At 45.7% G+C, this 18,294-nt stretch overlaps 1 protein-coding gene across 1 annotated transcript; it reads right to left on the bottom strand.

The window, feature by feature from the left end:
- Positions 1-11,255: 11,255 nt before the first annotated feature.
- On the bottom strand, positions 11,256-18,262 carry Tubg1 (tubulin, gamma 1). The gene is made up of 11 exons (XM_013037528.1): positions 18,137-18,262; positions 17,696-17,808; positions 17,308-17,475; positions 16,267-16,335; positions 14,738-14,817; positions 14,176-14,302; positions 12,880-12,966; positions 12,621-12,770; positions 12,056-12,208; positions 11,814-11,975; positions 11,256-11,647 (listed from the first exon to the last, which is right to left on the bottom strand). Exons 1-11 carry the CDS (start codon positions 18,183-18,185, stop codon positions 11,450-11,452), a joined length of 1,356 nt encoding a protein of 451 aa, XP_012892982.1. The 5' UTR covers positions 18,186-18,262; the 3' UTR covers positions 11,256-11,449.
- Between the last annotated feature and the right edge of the window lie 32 nt (positions 18,263-18,294).

Below are 18,294 nucleotides of genomic sequence, written 5' to 3'. Positions count from 1 at the left end.
TGTGGCTCAAGTGGTAGAGCGCTAGCCTTGAGCTGAAGAGCTGAGGGACAGCGCCCAGGCCCAGAGTTCAGGCCCCACGACCGGACCCCCCCCCCAAAAAAAGAAAAGTCCATGAGACTGTTATCTTCAATTAAATATAATAACTAAATAAATAAATAAGGCCAGAAGTGGAGCTGGGGCTCAAGTGGTAGAATACCAGCCTTGAGTGGAAAAATATAAGGAATAAAGCCAGACCCTGAATTCAAACCCCAATACCAGTGTATTACACCTGTGCACACCTGTGTGTACACACACACACACACACACACACATCTATTTTTGATTCTATTAGATGGTTATTATACTGTACTTATATCCTTCCAATTGTTTTTTCCTGATGTTTTCCACAGCTCAGTAGTGATCCTTGGCTGGTGCTGCTTTTCTGTTCATCACATGTTGAAGTGATAACTGTTCCTTCCAGTACTTCAGGATTTCACTAGTATTAGGTTGGCCCTGGAGATCATTGTAAACCATGATAAGGAAACTTTTTAGTTCAGTAGCATCTCAAGATGGATATTGAGTTCTCAGCAGTGTAGGTAGATAAACAGACTTTATTTTTGGTTTTGTTTGAAAGGAAACCTTATGATGGATTCACTTTATGTGCATCTCTTGGTTTACTTCTCACCACCAAACATATTTGTTTCATCACTTAGCTAACTGCATATAATGTGTTTTAGATACTAAATTTGAATTGGAAGAGACATGATTGTGGAATGTGTGTGTGTGTGTGTGTGTGTGTGTGTGTGTGTGATGGTGCTTAGATTCATGGCCTGGGCACTGTCCTCTACCACTTGAGCCATGGCTCTACTTTTGGCTCTCTTTCTGATGTTGGTCCTGGGGCTTGAACTCAGGGCCTGTGTACTGACTGTCTCTAAGTCTATTGATGATGAGTCTCAATGATTTTCCTGCCCAGACTGGCTTTGAACCACAGGATTATAGGCATGAGCTACCAGCACTGGCTTGAGACTTGATTTTAATGTTGTTTATACTTGGTGATCATTAGAACTGGATAATGCAAAACTCTGATCATGAGCATGTGCTTTCTCTTCAACTTGAAAGAGAGCTCTTGGTGTCAAATGGAGCAGTGCCAATGGTGGACTCCTATCCGGTCTGGTGGAGGCTGGTGTTAGACACACTGGCCTGAAGCAGAATACCAATGGTCTCTGTGTCCTTTGGGAATGTATTACAATCTTAGAATGATTCTTCTAGAGGTTAAACCCCTTATTTTACAGGCCCTTACCCCCTAATCAGACACAGTTGTTACCTCTCATCTCATCCAGTATCTGGAAGATCCTCCATCACAGCCCTAGTCACATAGTAACACAAGGAAATATTTACATTCACACAGACAGTACAGTGAAAAATCCTCCTGCTGATATCTTGCTCATCTTTGCAGGTTACTAATTTCGCAATAAACATTTATTGAATGAATGAATGATGAAATCAAAACCCAGGAACAGAAATGACCTGCCCAAGATAACAAATCTAGGTAGTAACAACATTCTGAGAGGGAAGATATCATAACATTTATTTATTTATTTATTTATTTTGTCAGTTGTGGGGCTTGAACTCTGGGCCTGGGCACTGTCCCTCAGCTCTTAAGTTCAAGGTGAACACTTTACCACTTGAGCCACAGCGCCATTTCCAGTTTTCTGGTGGTTTATTGGAGATAAGAGTTTCACAGACTTTCCTGCCCAGGCTGGCTTTGAACCCTGATCCTCTGATCTCAGCCTCCTGAGCAGCTAGGATTATAGGCATGGGCCATCAGCGCCTGGCTATCATAATATTTTAAGTATCTTGCACTGTTGATTTTGTTATCTTTCCCTTCCTTCCTCCCTCCTTCCCTCCCTCCCTCCCTCCTCCCCTCCCTCTCTCCTTCCCTCCCTCCCTTCTTTCTTTCTTTTTCTCTTCCTTTCTTTCTTTTCTCCTTTCTTCCTTCCTTCCTTCTTCTTCTTCTCCTTTCTTCCTTTCTTTCTTTTGTCAGTCATGGGGCTTCAACTCAATGCCTGTACGCTGTCCCTGAGCTTTTATGCACAAGGCTAGTTGAACCATAGCTCCACTTCTGGAAGTTAGGTGGTTAATTAGTGAAAAGAGTCTCATGGCCTTTCCTGCCCGAGCTGGCTTCAGCCTCCTGAGTAGCTAGGATTATAGACATGAGCCCCCAGTGCCAGGCTTTTTGTTTTGTTTTGTTTTTGTTTATTAATACAGGACTTAAATTCAGGATTTTGTATTGCTTAGCTGGCACTCTACCATTTGAGCCATGTCTTCACTTCTGCTTTTTTGGAGATAAAGTATTGCAGATTTTTCTGCTTAAGCTGACTTTGAACTGTCATTCTTTGGATATCTGCCTCCTGAGTGGCTAGGATTACAGGTGTACTGTTGGAAAAGCACATTGTAAAAGCCAGGCATGATGGTACATCCCTGTAATCTTAATACCTAGAGGCTGAGATAGGAAGATCTTAAGTTTGAAGCCAGCCTCAGCTATATAATAAGACCCCATTTGGAAAAAATATATAGGGATAGAAGAGATATAGGACATAGTAAGAGGCCAGAATTGGACGGAAGTTTGGTATAAAATTTTTGTGATAGACTATTCACAGAATTAGACATTTATGTGATAGTTCACAGCATCAGGATTGAATTCTGTGATTTGGCTTCAGAGTTTGGGGACGGCTTTGCTTGTGGCAGCTTTCCCACCATTGAGAAAGGTAGAAAGGAATGAAAGAAATTTTGGCTAAATGGGTTGAAGAACACTTGCATAGGGCTGGCCTAGCTTGTGTAAGGCTCTGGGTTCAATCTAGCAAACAACACAAGAGAGAGACAGAAGACCGAAAGACAGACACAGAGAGGCAGAGACAGAGGGACAGAGACAGAGAGGCAAAGACAGATTGATAGAGGTAGACAAAGACAGAGAGACAGAGAGGATGAGAGAAAGAGAGGGAGGAAGAGAAGGATGGAAAAAGGGAATGAGTAAAGGAAGGAAGCAGGAAGGAGGAGAGAACCCTATGTGGAAAAATCTTTTCATATCCTGGAAGTCCATAAGCTCACAGGCCCTTGATTGCGTTCATGGTGAGAATTCCCTACAGTAGATACCTCCTTTTCCATGGGGAGTGTATTTAAAGACCCACAAAGTATGCCTGAAACCATGATAATGCCAAACTGTATATATTTATACTTCTTTTTTTTTGGGGGGGTCCGGTCGTGGGGTCTGAACTCTGGGCCTGGGCGCTGTCCCTCAGCTCTTCAGCTCAAGGCTAGCGCTCTACCACTTGAGCCACAGTGCTACTTCTGGCTTTTTTCTTTTTGTTTATGTGATACTGAGGAATCGAACCCAGGGCCTCGAGCATGCAAGGCAAGCGCTCTACCACTGAGCCACCTTCCCAGCCCCTATACGTCTTCTTGATACATACATACTATAATCATTTGGTTTATAAATTAGGCTCAGTAAGAAATTAACCACTATCACTAATAATAAAATAGACTAATTATAGCAATATACCACAACACAAATTATGAATTGCTTATTTCTGGAATTTTCCACCTCATACTGTTAGTTTGCACATGACTGAAGCTTGGGGACAGGCAGAACTGCTGTATTCCTGTGGGCTGAGGTTGGAGAAGGCTGGAGTGGACCCTGTGGGTGTGTGATGATCGCTGTGGCTGGTGCCAGAATCCAGGCGGAGAGGGTTGGAGTAGGATGTCAGCATGAGACTACTCAAAGGCTGTAGCCCTTTGAGGGGGTTAGAGTGACCCAGGAAACATAATCTGGCCAGTAGCTGGGTGACAGTTGTTACTGATCTCAATAGCCTTCCTTGAAGATGATCATCTGCTCCAGGATGCCTTGAGATATTGCCATTGGCTCTTCTACAAATAGCTGTAGTGTGTGAGAGAGACACAGAGAAAGACAAGAAGGGAGGAGAAGAAACACAGAAGTGCCATGGCCCAGCTGACCTGGAGAAACTCCTATGCATCACTGTCACTGTTGCAAAGTGACAACTTGAACAGTCAAATCACCTGACTAGTCTGAATGGCCTAAGGGAAAGGTATGTAAGGTCTGAGCAGGATCCTGCAGGTGCTGGCTGGGGGAGGGGCCTGTGCTGTTTCAGAAAGGAACTACTGCCTCTTTTTGGTGATGATTTCAGTGGACAGGTGACAACATCTCACTGAACAGGTGTCAACTGACCCTGGCTTGGACCTCAGGGATTAAGTTGATCAACTTTTTTCTTGTTTTACGTGTGTGTGTGTGTGTGTGTGTGTGTGTGTGTGGTGTTGCTGTGTTGCTAGGTTGGTCTCAAACTGCTGGGCACAAGCAATCCACTTAACTCAGCCTCCTGAGTAATTAGGATGCCATATACATGAAACTATGCTTGGCCAACTTCTGTTCCCAAATCTTTTACAGGCTTTTATGAATCTTGGGAACAACCAAGGAAGAATTAAAATCATGTTTTCTTTGTTCTGATTGCCTGCTTCTTAGGAATTACTTTTTCTTTCTTTCCTTTCTTTCTTCATTTCTTTTTCTTTCCTTCCTTCCTTTCTCTCTCTCTTTCTCTCTGTTTCTTTCTCTTTCTCTTTCTTTCTTTCCTTCCTTCTTTCTTAATTTCTTTCTTTCTTTCTTTTTTTTGTCAGTCATGGGGCTTGAACTCTGAGCTTGGGCACTGTCTTTGCACTCTTCAGCTCAAAGGCCAGCACTCTACCGCTTGAGCCACAGAGCCATTTCTGGTTTTTTGGTGGTTAATAGGAGATACGAGTCTCACTGACTTTCCTGCCCAGGCTGGCTTTGAACTGGGATCCTCAGCTCTCAGCCTCCTGAGTAGCTAGTATTACAGATATGAGCCACCAGCGCCCAGCCTGCCTTTCTTTCCTTCTTTCTTTCTTTCTTTCTTTCTTTCTTTCTTTCTTCCTTCCTTTCTTTCTTTCTTTCTTTCTTGCTTGCTTGCTTGCTTGCTTGCTTGCTTGCTTTCCTGCTTTTCCTGGGACTTGAACTTAGGGCCTGGGCACTTCCCTGAGCTATTTTGCTCAAGGCTAGTATCTAACACTTGAACCACAGCTCCACTTCTGGATTTTTTTGGTGGTTAATTGGAGATAAGAGTTTCATGGACTTTCCTGCCCAGGCTAGTTTCAAACCGAGATCCTCAGATCTCAGACTCCTGAGTAACTAGGATTGCAAGCATGAGCCACTGGCAACTGGCTCTGCTCTCATTTTTCACAGTCAGGAATTGACAATTCTAAGTTGGGATCCCATGGATAGGCTGTGTGTGTGTGTGTGTGTGTGTGTGTGTGTGTGTGTGTGTGTGTGTGTGTGTTGGTACCAAGGCTTGAAATCAGGGCCTTGAACCCTTGCTTTGCTTTTTCTGATCAAAGCTGGCACTCGACTATTTGAGCCACAGCCCCACTTCCAGCTTTTTGGCACTTTATTGGAGATAAGAGTCTCACAGACTTTCTTGCTCTTACTGGCTTTGATCCTCAGATCTCAACCTCCTGAGTAGCTAGGATTATGAGTGTGAACCAGGGACTCCTGGCTGGTATTTTTTTTAACACCATTTTTTTTTTTTTGGTCAGTCATGGGGCTTGAACTGTGCTTAGGCACTGTCCCTGCACTCTTCAGCTCAAAGCAAGCACTCTACCGCTTGAACTACAGCAACACTTCCTGTTTTTGAGTGGTTAATTGGAGATGAGTCTCACAGACTTTCCTGCTGGGGCTGGCTTTAAACTGTGCTCCTCAGATCTCAGCCTCCTCAGTAGCTAGGATTACAGGTGTGAGCCACCGGTGCCCGGCTCTAACACCATTTTTGAAGCTAGTTCTCTCTGTGATTCTTTTCCATCCTTGGAGTTCAAGTTGATGGCATAATCAGGTTAGAACTGTTTCTAGAGGTGGAAATTTAAGTGGACAAGGAAAATTTCAGTCACTTGCTGAAGGCTGAAGGCTCAGGCATCTTAAGGATGATGGTACCTAGAGGGAATCAGAATTCTCAGAGAAGACTAGATCAAAGGAAGGCAGGTCATTTTCAAATCATTTGGCAAGATTCAAAGTTGTTTTGTCCAGTGTCTTCTTCATTGGCCCAGCTGTTGGTTAGTGATCGTGAGGATCTCTTTCTCCTCACCACCTCCTTCTGGCCCTCTCTTGACCTTGGCTGTGCTCCTTTGCCTTTCCAAAGTTATCTCAGAGGAACACATCCAGTTGGCAATGCTGTTTTTATTATGTGGGTGGCTTTCCAGCTGTGCCAATTCTGACCACCCCCTGTGCTCAACTAACTTCAGGTCAGCAGATCTTGGAACTACCATACCTTCCGCTGGTAATCTGCTTGATGCAGCTGTTTGCAGATCCAGTTCATGATTCATGACTATTATTTGAGTTTGTAGGAAGTGAAACACTTGTAGTCATTACTTTGTTTCCATTCAGGTACACCTGGTATCTTGTATAATATATCTGTTGTAAGACTTCCAAAGGATCAAATAACAGAAATTCAAGGACATGAAGCCATTTGGTTCCAGATGGTACTCAGTGTAAGAATCTTCAGATATCTTAATATCTTATGTTCTGCATAAAAATAATTTAAAATCATTTCTAGTTACAGAAATTACATCTTTGCCCTCTTTTTCCTTTTTTTTTTTGATTGGTTGTGGGGCTTGAACTCTGGACCTGAGCACTGATCCTCAGCTTTTCCACTCAAGGCAAGCACTCTACCACTTGAGCCACAGAACCATTTCTGGTTTTCTGGTGGTTAATAGGAGATACGAGTCTCACTGACTTTCCTGCCCAGGCTGGCTTTGAACTGGGATCCTCAGATCTCAGCCTCCTGAGTAGCTAGGATTACAGGCATGAGCCACCAGTGCCCGGCCTTTCCCATTTCTACTTGAAACTGTTAAAGGTTCAAGTTACATTAGTGCTGGGGTGTCACTTAGCAGTAGAGAGATTGCCCAGCATGTTCAAGACCTCAAATTCCATTTCCAGTACACACACACACACACACACACACACACACACACACACACACACAAAGTCACAGCATTCCTAGGCTGTAGGCAAACATGATGGATTGGTCCTGAGCACACATTTGTTTGATTATGTGGCAAGCCAAGTATTTTCTTGTTAAAGAAAAAATGAGAGAAGGGCGTGTGCATGCATGCACACGCACACACAAACACAAAGTGCTGATGGCCTACACCTGTAATCTTAACTACTCAGGAGACTGAGATCTAAAGATCAAGGAGATTCAAAGTCAGCCTGAGCAGAAAAGTCCACAGGAAACTTGTCTGTGTCTGTCTGTCTATCTGTGTGCATGCGCACATTCCAGTACTAGGGTTTGGACTCATCCTGGGCATTGTTCCTTAGCTTTTTTGCTCAAGGTTGGCCCTCTACCACTTGAGCCACAGCTATACTGCTGGCTTTTTGGTGGTTAATTGGAAATAAAAATCTCACAGACTTTTCTACTTAGGTTATCTTTGTCAGCCTCCTCAGAAGCAAGAATTACAGGTGTAAGCCACTGGTGCCTAGCTTACGTGAGGCCTTTATCTCCAATGAACCAGCAATCAGGCAGAAGTGGATGTGTGGCTCAAGTGGTAGAGCCCTTAGCCTTAAATGAAAATGCTAAGCAAGAGCAAGAGTCCCTGAGTTCAAGTCCTGGTATCAGAACACACACACACACACCATAACTTGTATATGTTGGATTGGTAAACCAGAATAATGATTTTTAAATGATTGCTACTTTTTGAGGGTAGCATTGAAGATATTGGAGAGGGAGGGAACAGGCAGGAGGGAAATCCTGGGGGTAAGCATTAGTGGAGGGTATATTGTATGTTGGACTTTAATTGACTCTCCAGATTGAAGACCTAGAATTTTTGTGACTAGTAGAGACCCCAGATGACACCTACCAGACTGGTCCACCAATCATAGTCCAGGGTTGGCATTCCTAAATGCACCCTGGCACCATTTTGTGCTTGCCACTTTTTTTTTTCTGTCTCATCTGTTTCTAAAGTTATAGTCCCTAAATTTCAGATTTGTTTACAAACTCTATTTGGGAATATGTGCTCCTTGCTCTAGATTTCTGTCTCATGTATGTTCTAAGGCCCCTGGGGTCATACATATCACACTGGAGTATTCTGGGAACATTCATTTGTTTTTGCTTTTGTTTTTGCTGGCCCTGGGGCTTGAACTCAGGGCCTGGGTATTATCCCTAAACCTCTCTGTTTTCAAGGCTAACACTCTACCACTTGAACCACAGCACCACTTCCAGCTTTTTCTGTGTATGTGGTACTGAAGAATCAAACCCAGGGCTTCATGCAAGCTAGGCAAGCACTCTACCACTAAGCCACCTTCCCAACCAGGAACATTCATTTGAAATAGCTAATTTCCTTTTATTTTCTTTAGTCTAGAAGCAGTCTCTGATCCAGACTTAGGAATTGCTTTTCCACAGTAGTCTGTGTCTCTCATAGTGGTATTTTTGTGGCTTGCAGTCTTTCCAACCACAGGGACTTCTATCAGCACCACCTGCTGTTCTGATTCCCGGAGGCCTCCCTCCCTTTCCACCTGGCCCCAGAGTTGCCCTCTGGTTGACATAGTTTGGGGTTTGCCACTGGCCAAGAACAGGGAGGGGCTGCTATGGTGTGGGTGATAGGTGATCTGGAAATAGCCTTGGGGGAGGGGCCTAGCCCTGAGTCTGGTGTCTATGCTTGTCTAGGCTTTTAATGCCTAGTACTCAGCAGTCAGAAAAAGGAGGCTTCTTTATAAAGTCCCTTCTCCTTTCTTTCTCTCTCTCTCTCTTTTTTGTTAGTGTGGGGCTTTAACTCAGGGCCTGGGTGCTGTCCCCAAACTCTTTTTGCTCAAGGGTAGCACCACTTTTGGTTTTCTGGTGGTTCACTGGAGATAAGAGTCTCATGGACATTCCTGCCCAGGCTGACTTTGAGCCATGATCCTCAGATCTCAACCTCCTGAGTAACTAGGATTACAGGTATAAACCATTAGCCCCTAGCTCAGAAATAACCTTTTCTTTTCTTTTTCTTTTTTTTTTTTTGCTGATTGTGGGGCCTGAACTCTGGGCCTGGGCGTTGTCCCTCAGCTCTTCAACTCAAGTCTAGCACTCTACCACTTGAGCTACAGTGCCACTTTCAGCTTTTTCTGTTTATGTGGTACTGAGGATTGTAACCCAGGGCCTCATGCATGCAAGGCAATCACTCTATCACTGAGCCACCTTCCCAGCCCCAGACATAACCTTTTCATTCTGCATTACTTGCAAGTCACATATCTTATTGGATCCTACAAAGTAGGGCCCTGGGATTGCTTGAGGCCTGGAGGTGGGCCATATAAAGTAGCCTGGCTACACTGGCTTAGGATCCCCAATCAGCACAGATGCTCATGCAGATACCCCAAAGGTTAGGCATCAGGGAGCCAGCAAAGAAGACTGAAGGTACTCAAGGATGCAAGAGGCAGAGCTGAGCAGGGACCAGGTGCACACTGGTTTTCACTGAAGCCATCCTCCTCCCCACTGGGAGAACAGGCAGCTGGCTAACACTGACCAGGCTGGCTGTTCCTGAGTCAGCTCCCTGCAGATCCTGGCAAAGGATAGTGACAGACGAGCTACTTTGACTGTGGTGGTGACAGGCTTGTGGACTCCTTGCCACCCACAAAACAACCCAGGCCCTGGATTTTGACTGCCTGATCTTTGCCCATTAGTCCTGCAAGGGTCCCCTCAATTTATAGGGGATGGGCCTGTGTATTGCACCCCACTTATATGAAGAGCTTTATTAAGGAAAATAGGTTTATTGTCCCCAGGCCAATCATGACCAAATATGATTATTTTTTTGTAGTTTTGAGTATTAAACTCAAGAGCCTCATACATGCTAGGACAAGTGTTTTACTACTAAAATATATTCCTGGCCCAGCAAATATTGGTCTCAGAAAGCCTGAGGGCACGCACAGGTCACCAGCTACTCTGTTCTGGATGAGGAACACTTTGCAGGGCAGCGTAAAGCCTGATGAAGCTGACATTCCTCATTTCAGGGATTGAACTTGCTGTCTGCACAAGGATTTGAGGTCTAAATGTCCTCTGATGACTATGAGGTCATCTGACTGTTCGATGGTAGCTTGTATAATATATAAAGTAGCACAATGCAATGATTAGAAATACAGATGCCAATCAGTCAGAGTTTGAATCCAACTCTGCCATTTACTAGCTGAGTGACTTTGGGAAATTAAATACTCTTGGTTTCAATATTCTCACTTATGAAATAAGGGTTGAGCCAGGTGTTGATGGCTCATACATGTAATCTTAGCTACTTTGGAGACAGATCTGAGGATCAAGGTTTGAAGCTAAACCAAGCAGGAAAGTCTGTGAGATCCTTCTCTCCAATTAACCACAAAAAAGCCAGAAGCAGGATCTGTGACTCAAATGGTAGAGTGCCAGCCTAGAATGGAAAAGCTAAGGGTCAACAGCCAAGCTCTGAGTTCAAATCCCAGAAGCAGCACAAAGACAAAACAAAAAAAACCTACTACCACTTGCTAGATTGTCATGAAGATTAAACAAAATAACCTACTTGTACTATATATGTTCACTATACTACATGCTTAACTTTAGGGTATGTAAGAGCCTAATAGGGCCTACCAGTCCACCACAATCTAAGAACCTCTGCCATTTTGATCCTGAAGATTTAAGCACCTATACATTCACTGCTTCCTTGCAATCTCCTACCAGAAGGGCAAGGCACTGGTCCTTTGAATAACTAGAGACTACCTAAGAATGGAATTATGGAACCACCTTTGACTCTGCTTAGTCCAGGCTTTAAAATTGTTGTTTATTTGATTGTCCTAACTCCAGCTGAATGAAAAAGTGGTTCTCCAGCACTGGCTCTCCACCACTACCCTGTTGGCCAGAAGCTGAAAAGTATTTAGGCTGACTTGTTTGCCTAGGACCTAGTGGTAGAGTGGTGGCTCTAGGCCTTTAATTGTAATGATCAACAGAACAAACAATGTGATGCAGGAATATCAAACTAGTGGGATGTTTTATCTGCTATAGTGGGAGGGACCTGGGGCCAGAGAAAGTCAAGACAGAATATTGTATTTGTGGTCCTTCTTAGCCTGGTAAGGAATTTCAAGTGCAGCAAACCCCATCTGTGTTCTGCAAAACTAAGCCATCTGTTGGCTCAGAGATGAACATGCTCAGAGGGGGAAAGAACACACATCTTTCTACCCTAGCTCTGAAACTTTCAAAGACACCAATGACTTGATGTAGATCCAGTGCTTTATTAAAGATAAATACTCTTGTTAAGAGGAGAAGTAAAGGGTCCCCAGGCCAACAGAGTGCAATAAGTATGTATGAGAGATCTGTGAGGTCGATGATCTGTGCTCTGAGGGGTGGTCCATCAGGCCAGGCCCGGGCAACCAGTAAGGCAGATGAGGGTTCCCATCCTGCGGAACTCACTGCTCCTGGGTACCCCAGGAGATGTAGTCTGGCCTAGTGGCTGCATGGTACTCATCGATCAGCTGCTGTACAATCTCTCTGGATGTGTCCATCTCATCAAAATTGTCCTTGAAGATGTCTTCCTTGCGGAACTGCTCCATGAAGGCCTCCCGTTTCCGCAGCTTGTCAAACTGGCGACAGGTGCGCTCAAAGAGCTTGGGGCATGCAGAAAGCAGGAGTCACAAAGAAACCCAGCAGCACTATGGCCCCAGGTCTGAGCTATCCCCACAGCAAGGTACCAGAAGCAGAGGCAATGGGGATGCAGAGGGCAAGACACAGTCAGGAAACTGACTTAGAGAAAAGGTGCAAACTGAGACTCACCGAAGAGATACTGGTGTGGTTGGCCATCATGAGCCCACTGACCCGGTGGGCTGAGGGCAGGTAGGGAGACTTCCTTGACAGTGCTACCTGGATGCTGGCTGGGCCCCAGGGGATGAAGTTGGCCAATTTCCGCTCCCGGATCCTCTGCAGGCTCTTGTGGACCTAGGGTGGGCACAGAGCGCTGGTGGCTGCCCCTGCTCTATGCTGTGGTCCAGGGCACAGGATAGAGGGGCCTCATCTACCTGGGTGGGGTCCACCTCTCCCTGGATGATGTTGAGGATGGCGATGTAGCAGTGGTTGGTCTGGCGGTCCCGGCCTGTGGACACCATTACATTCTTGGGCTGTAGCAGCCTCCTCATGACATCCAGGACTGTGGTCTTCCTCACACTGGCCACCTGATGGGAGAAGGGGCCACAGGCCAGAACTCAGGGGGTAATCCACAGAGATGCATTGGGAGAGGAGAGTAGATAGTTCTTGTCACCATCAGACTTGTAGGCTGCTCTCTCCAGGGATATCACTAGCTCAGGCCCCTGAGTTTCTGCTGTAGGAAGGACTAGGGTATCAGCTCTTCTTAGCTCAGTAAACTTGAGCCCTGGTACAGGAGCATTAAACTCAGCCCCAGCAGGAGCCAAAGACAGAGGGAAAACAGAGACAAGGTAGCTGCAAAGCATGCTATATACAAGTCTCTGAGCATGAGGGCCTCTGGGGACTGCAAAGGAATCCTGGGATAGTGGGGAGAAGAGAAAGCCAGGGTCAGGACTTGCTCGGTCCAAAGTCAACATAGCCCTGAACATCAAAAACTCTTACTGACTGGTCCGTGGTGAGGGGGGTGTAGCCGGTCATAAGGAAATGGAGCCGTGGTGTGGGAATGAGTGAGGCAATGAGGCCAATGAGGTCGTTGTTCATGTAGCCAGGGTAGCGCAGGGTGGTGGTGCTGGCTGACATGATGGTAGACACCTGGGAAGAAGAATACCATGTCTTAGGCCTTGTAAGACCTGGGTTGGACCAACCTCTCTCACTGCCCCTCCAGTAAGGAGTTTAGAGGAATCCAGGAAAGGGTGCCTACCAACTGGTTGATCTGGGAGAAGGATGGGTTCTGGATGTGCAGGCGGTCTGTGGCGATCAGGTTCAGAGCTGTGTTGTCTAACACCACCTGGGAGGACAGAGAGGGCTGTAGGTTTCGGGGACAAGAACATCAGGAGCTCTGCCCGAATCTAGGCTCTGAAGCATTGAACCTCATGATCAGAAATGGCCATCCAACAGAGCTTTACCCAAGCCTAGGGCATAGACTAGAGTTCAAATGGACTCTTAAAATGCATGAAAATTCCTCAAGTCAGCCAATGACAAATGCTGGAGGGGATGCAGAGAAAGAGGAATCCTATTACACTGCTGGTGGGAATGTACACTTATACAACCACTTTGGAAAGCAGTCTGGAGGGTCCTCAGAAAGCTAAATATTGACCTCCCTTATGACCCAGTCATACCACTTCTAGGCATCTACCCTGAACAACAGGAACCAATATACAAGGACACATGCACCTCCTTGTTTATTGCAGCACTGTTCACAATAGCCAGGATATGGAAAAAACCTAAATGTCCCACCACAGATGAATGGATCCAAAAATTGTGGTATCTATACACAATGGAATATTATGCAGCCATTAGAAATGACAAAATAATGGCATGTGCAGGGAAATGGAGCTAGAAGAAATCATGTTGAGCAAGGGAAGCCAAGAGCAAAGAGACAAACTGTACATGGTCTCCGTGATAAGTGGATGTTAAATCCAAAATGTTAGGTGATATGACAAAATTAACAGGACTTAAGAAACAAAGGACTGCCACTCATCTGGTCGAATCACTACTAAATAACCCCATGATGCTGATCACATGTATGGTGTATATGTGTACACTGGAGAGAAACCAGGAAGATGACACAGAACTAGAGGGAATCAGGGAAAAACATATAACAGTGGGACCTATCAGCTGCACTGGACATTGACCAAAATGAACTAAGCAACTTAATGGCAGCGATGGGAAGGAGGGAACAAGTGGGAAAGAGGGAACAGATGATGCTATACAAAACAAAAGAAATGTACATATCACCCAATGTGGAAGAAATAACTGTATCGCAAAGCTCATAGAACTCATAAATGTTATAGCCCGTGATAGACAATTTGCTCCAGGAAAGTTAGAATGTGTTTGTGACTTTAACTGAGCATCACTATCCCACAATACTGTGAAATTTGGGAAATTATGTAACCACTTAATCACAATTAAAAATTTGAAAAAAAAATAAAATAAAATGTATGGAAATGATTAGACATGGGTGTTGGTGCAGGTACAGCTAGACTCCAGGACTCACCACACAGTCTGCATTCTGGGTCAGCCTCTTGAGCGTGAGGAGTGAGTTGTAGGGCTGGACCACCACATCACTCATCTCATCCTGATTGGGAAACACTGAGTATGTCTGTACCAGCTTCTTAGGGTATCTGGTTGGGGTTGGGAAAAAAAGAGGGCAATGATTGGAGATTTGGTGATTAAGCTTCCCAACTCTTCTGGGAGCTGCTCAATCTGAATGAGGTGATTTAAATGAAGTGAAATTATAGAAAAGGAAGATCTGACTTGTGAATGTCTATAGCCTCAAAGCAGGAAGGAATGAGATATACCATAGAATCTATGGTTCCAATTCCAAACATGGCCTTGCTTCCTGGACCTTCATGGAAGGCCCAGATTCCAGGCTCTCATTTTAATCACTGAGAGTATCATTGGGTTTCTCCATTGTGACTTTACCTTCCTCACTACAGGAGGGAATACAAGTGTTCTTTTCCAATTCCAGTAAGTAGGAAGAAGGTATGTCAGTTAGGCCTTAGGAAACCAAGTTGAAGAGACTATGCCTCTTTCTGGGCTCCCAAACAGAGGCTTACCTGTCATTCAATCGCTCTAAGAGATAGGAGCCCAGGCCAGAGCCTGTCCCCCCAGCAATGGAGTGACACAGCACAAAGCCCTGCATAGGAAAAGGACAGTCAGTGAATGCGTAAATAATTTTTAAATTTAATTTAATTTTAGGTCATAATGGGATTAGCACTCAAGTCCTCTTGCTTGCTAGGCACGTTAGGTGGCAGGATTTTAAATAGACCCATACCACAATTTGATGGAGTCCTTTCTTCCTGAGCCCTTCCTTTCCTTCTTAATATAGTTCAGGAGGCTCAGCCTTGTCTTCAACAGGGTACAGTGGCTTTTGTCCAATGCAAAGAATAAATGGCTAGGTCTATGCCTAATAGAGGGTTTCTAAAAGTGCTTCCAAGCCAGGTGCTAGTGGCTCACTGTAATCCTAGCTACACAGGAGGCTGAAATCTAAGGATCACAGTTCAAAGCCAGTCCCCATGAGGGCTGGAAAGATGCCTCAGTGGTAGAGTGCTTTGCCTTGCATGCATGAGGCCCTGGGTTCGATTCCTCAGTACCACATAAGCAGAAAAAAAGCCAGAAGTGGTGCTGTGGCTCAAGTGGTTGAGCACTAGCCTTGAGCTGAAGAGCTGAGGGACAGTACCCAGGCCCAGAGTTCAGGCCCCATGACCACCACCACCACCACCAAAAAAAAAAAAAAAGAGAACAAGAGAAAAGTCCCCATGAGATTGGGTGCTGGTGGCTCACACCTGTAATCCTACTCAAGAGGCTGAGATCTGAGGATCAAGGTTCAAAACCAGCCCGGGCAGGAAAGTCTGTGAAACTTGTCAGTCGTGGGGCTTGAACTCTGGGCCTGGGCGCTGTCCCTCAGCTCTTCAGCTCAAGGCGAGCACTCTACCACTTGAGCTACAGCGCCACTTCCAGTTTTCTGGTGGTTTATTGGAGATGGAGTCTCTCTTGCCCGGGCTGGCTTTGCACCGAGATCCTCAGATCTCAGCCTCCTGAGTAGCTAGGATTACAGGCATGAGCCACCAGCGCCCGGCCCCGTGAAACTCTTATCTCTAATAAACCACCAGAAAACCGAAAGTGGTGCTATAGCTCAAGTGGCAGAGCGCTAGCCTTGAGCTGAAGAACTGAGGCACAGCAGTCAAGCCCAGAGTTCAAGCCCCAGGACCGACAAAACAAAACTGGGAAGTTGGAGTTGTGGCTCAAAGTGCTATAGCACTAGGTAGCCTTGGGCAAAAGAGCTCAGAGACAGCATCCAGGTCCTAAGTTCAAGTCCTACAACTGACAAAAAAATAAAAATAAAGTGCTTCAAGCCCTTCTTTGCTTTTTGTTTTTGTTTTTGTCAGTCCTGGGGCCTTCAGCTCTTCAGCTTAAGGCTAGCACTCTACCATTTGGGCCACAGCGCCACTTCCAGGTTTTTCTGCTTATGTGGTACTGAGGAATAGAACTCAGGGCCTCATGCATGCAAGGCAAGCGCTCTACCACTGAACCACCTTCCCAGTCCCCCAGCCCTTCTTTATGTCAAATCCTTTGGGACACTCACCTCTAGACTGTCACTGCCATCTGCTTCCCGATCTATGATGTCAAAAATATCCTCATGGATCTTCTCTCCCTATGCAGAGACAGGAGGGTCAGAATGGAACAGGGTCATATAACAAGGAATAACCTCAGAATAGCTACCTTGATTCTCTCCATAGCACCTAAAGTCCTCTTATTAAGCATGACTACCTTTCACATTGAGCGGTAGTACAATATAGCAGCTACAAGAAATTTATACTTAAGACAACCTTGATACCCACATGACCCATTCATATGTTAGCTCTATTTCCTTTCATTTTGAAATTATGGGGATTGAGCCCAAAGTCTTTTTTGTGCATTCTACTACTGTACTGTAGGTACACTGTATAGGTGATTAATTCCGGGCAGATTAATCTTTTCCTGCTTTAATTTCCTCATCCAGCAGAGGTTATAACATAGGACCATAGTCTCTTATCTAAAATTCTTTGTGCTCATTATGATTTTGAACTCAAATTTACAAAGGCAGTTTGTTACATAGTAAAGAAAAATCCATAGTACATGCACAGTAAAGAAAAAGCCATGGGAGGCATGTTAATCAAACAGACTAACATTTCTGTAATTATAGGTAAGAGTAATGACAGAGAATTCTATAAAACAGCTCATCTCCATTGAGATTTGGCTTTATGTCTTTTGACTTCAGACCTTCTTGGATTGTGAAAGAACAAATAGATTGTGGACCTCTAGGACTTACCTCTAAGGATGCTGAGAAGTTTAAATAAAATAATATAGTATTTAGAATGGCTTGAACACTAAATGTTGTTAGTTGCTTCCTTTTTTGTTTGTCTTTATCTATCATAGGCTGCCCTTGAACTCATCATGCTCCTGCCTCGTGTCCTACTACATATGGCTTTATTGTAGGCAAGTTAACAGCACTATACAGTCAGCTCTCTGCAGCTATGTCTGTCTGTCTTTAGCACTTATACTTCTGACTTGGTTTCATCTCCCCCTCGGAAGTCTTAGGGCCGGCACAAGGAGTTGTGAACCCTGCAGGAGAATAGCAAATGACCTGGGAGAATCCACTGGCCCAGTTGTTGCCAGCTCCTCCTCCATGTTCCGACAAGTAGATGTTCTCTGGGTTGTAGAGCTTGGCATAGGAGGAGTTGAGGATGGAGTGGATCACTCGAGGCTCCAGGTCCAACAGCACGGCCCGAGGAATGTAGTGCTCATCATCTGCCTATCAAAGGGAGGCCAAGAGGGGACTTGGGTCAGCTGGGGGGGGGGGAGAGAAGAAGGGAGGTCCCGAGTCCTCCCCACTCCAATTCTTGCTGCCTCTCCCGCCTCAAACCAGCAATCCTGACCCCTCTGCCCAGTGGGTTTCCCAGTCCCAGGCCGCTACCCTTCCTTTCAGTCCCCCCTGGGGTTACTGCTAGCCTTGGCCTAGTTGCTGGGGGCACCTGGTAAAAAAAGACGTCCTTGCGGTCAGTGCCCTCGGTGGCAAACTCCTCCACGATGCCCTCCGGGCTGATACCATGCTCTGCGCACAGCTGTTTCCAGAACTCGAACCCGACTGGGGAGAAGGAGTGGGCAGGAGAGAAATAAGATAGCTGGGTTTGGACAGGGTTCCAACTAGCAGCCACGGGACTGAACGCCTAGGTCCAAGCATAAGAAGCCTGGCCTCAGGCCTCGCCAGTATCTTGAGGAGAGGAGTATACGGCGGCGACAGTACAGAGGAGTGCCCCTGGGCTGCTAGCAGGACCACAGGACCCTGAGTCGAGGATGTCCCGCCTTTCGGAGAACTGCGATTCTGGGCATGGCAGATGGAACCTAGGATTCCACAGAGAGGTCCAAACGGAGCTAAGGAACCTAGCTAAAGGAGGGCCCGGAGGTTCGCTCACTCTGATTGCCGCACTGGCCCAATTGCAGGGTGATGATTTCTCTCGGCATCGCTCCTTAGGTACCAGCGTTGCAGCCGCTCCCGCCAGGAACGCCGCGACTCGCCTGCCCGCCGGCCGCAAGACGCAGGCGCGTAATAACTAGTTCCACCTACCAACTT

This window comes from Dipodomys ordii, unplaced genomic scaffold (assembly GCF_000151885.1).
Source record: "Dipodomys ordii isolate 6190 unplaced genomic scaffold, Dord_2.0 Scaffold7, whole genome shotgun sequence".
Lineage (NCBI taxonomy): Eukaryota > Metazoa > Chordata > Mammalia > Rodentia > Heteromyidae > Dipodomys > Dipodomys ordii.
The sequence above is the reverse complement of the archived record's forward strand: the minus strand, read 5'-3'. Positions and strand labels throughout refer to the sequence as shown.

What these genes read in the sequence shown, in the direction of transcription:
- Tubg1 (XM_013037528.1), bottom strand. Translation starts at nt 18,185, where the DNA reads ATGCCGAGAGAAATCATCACCCTGCAATTGGGCCAGTGCGGCAATCAG. An exon ending in TCTCCCAGATCAACCAGTTG is followed by an intron (nt 12,771 to 12,879) that starts GTAGGCACCCTT and finishes TCTTCTTCCCAG; the next exon opens with GTGTCTACCATCATGTCAGC. An exon ending in CCCTCACCACGGACCAGTCA is followed by an intron (nt 12,209 to 12,620) that starts GTAAGAGTTTTT and finishes TTCTCCCATCAG; the next exon opens with GTGGCCAGTGTGAGGAAGAC.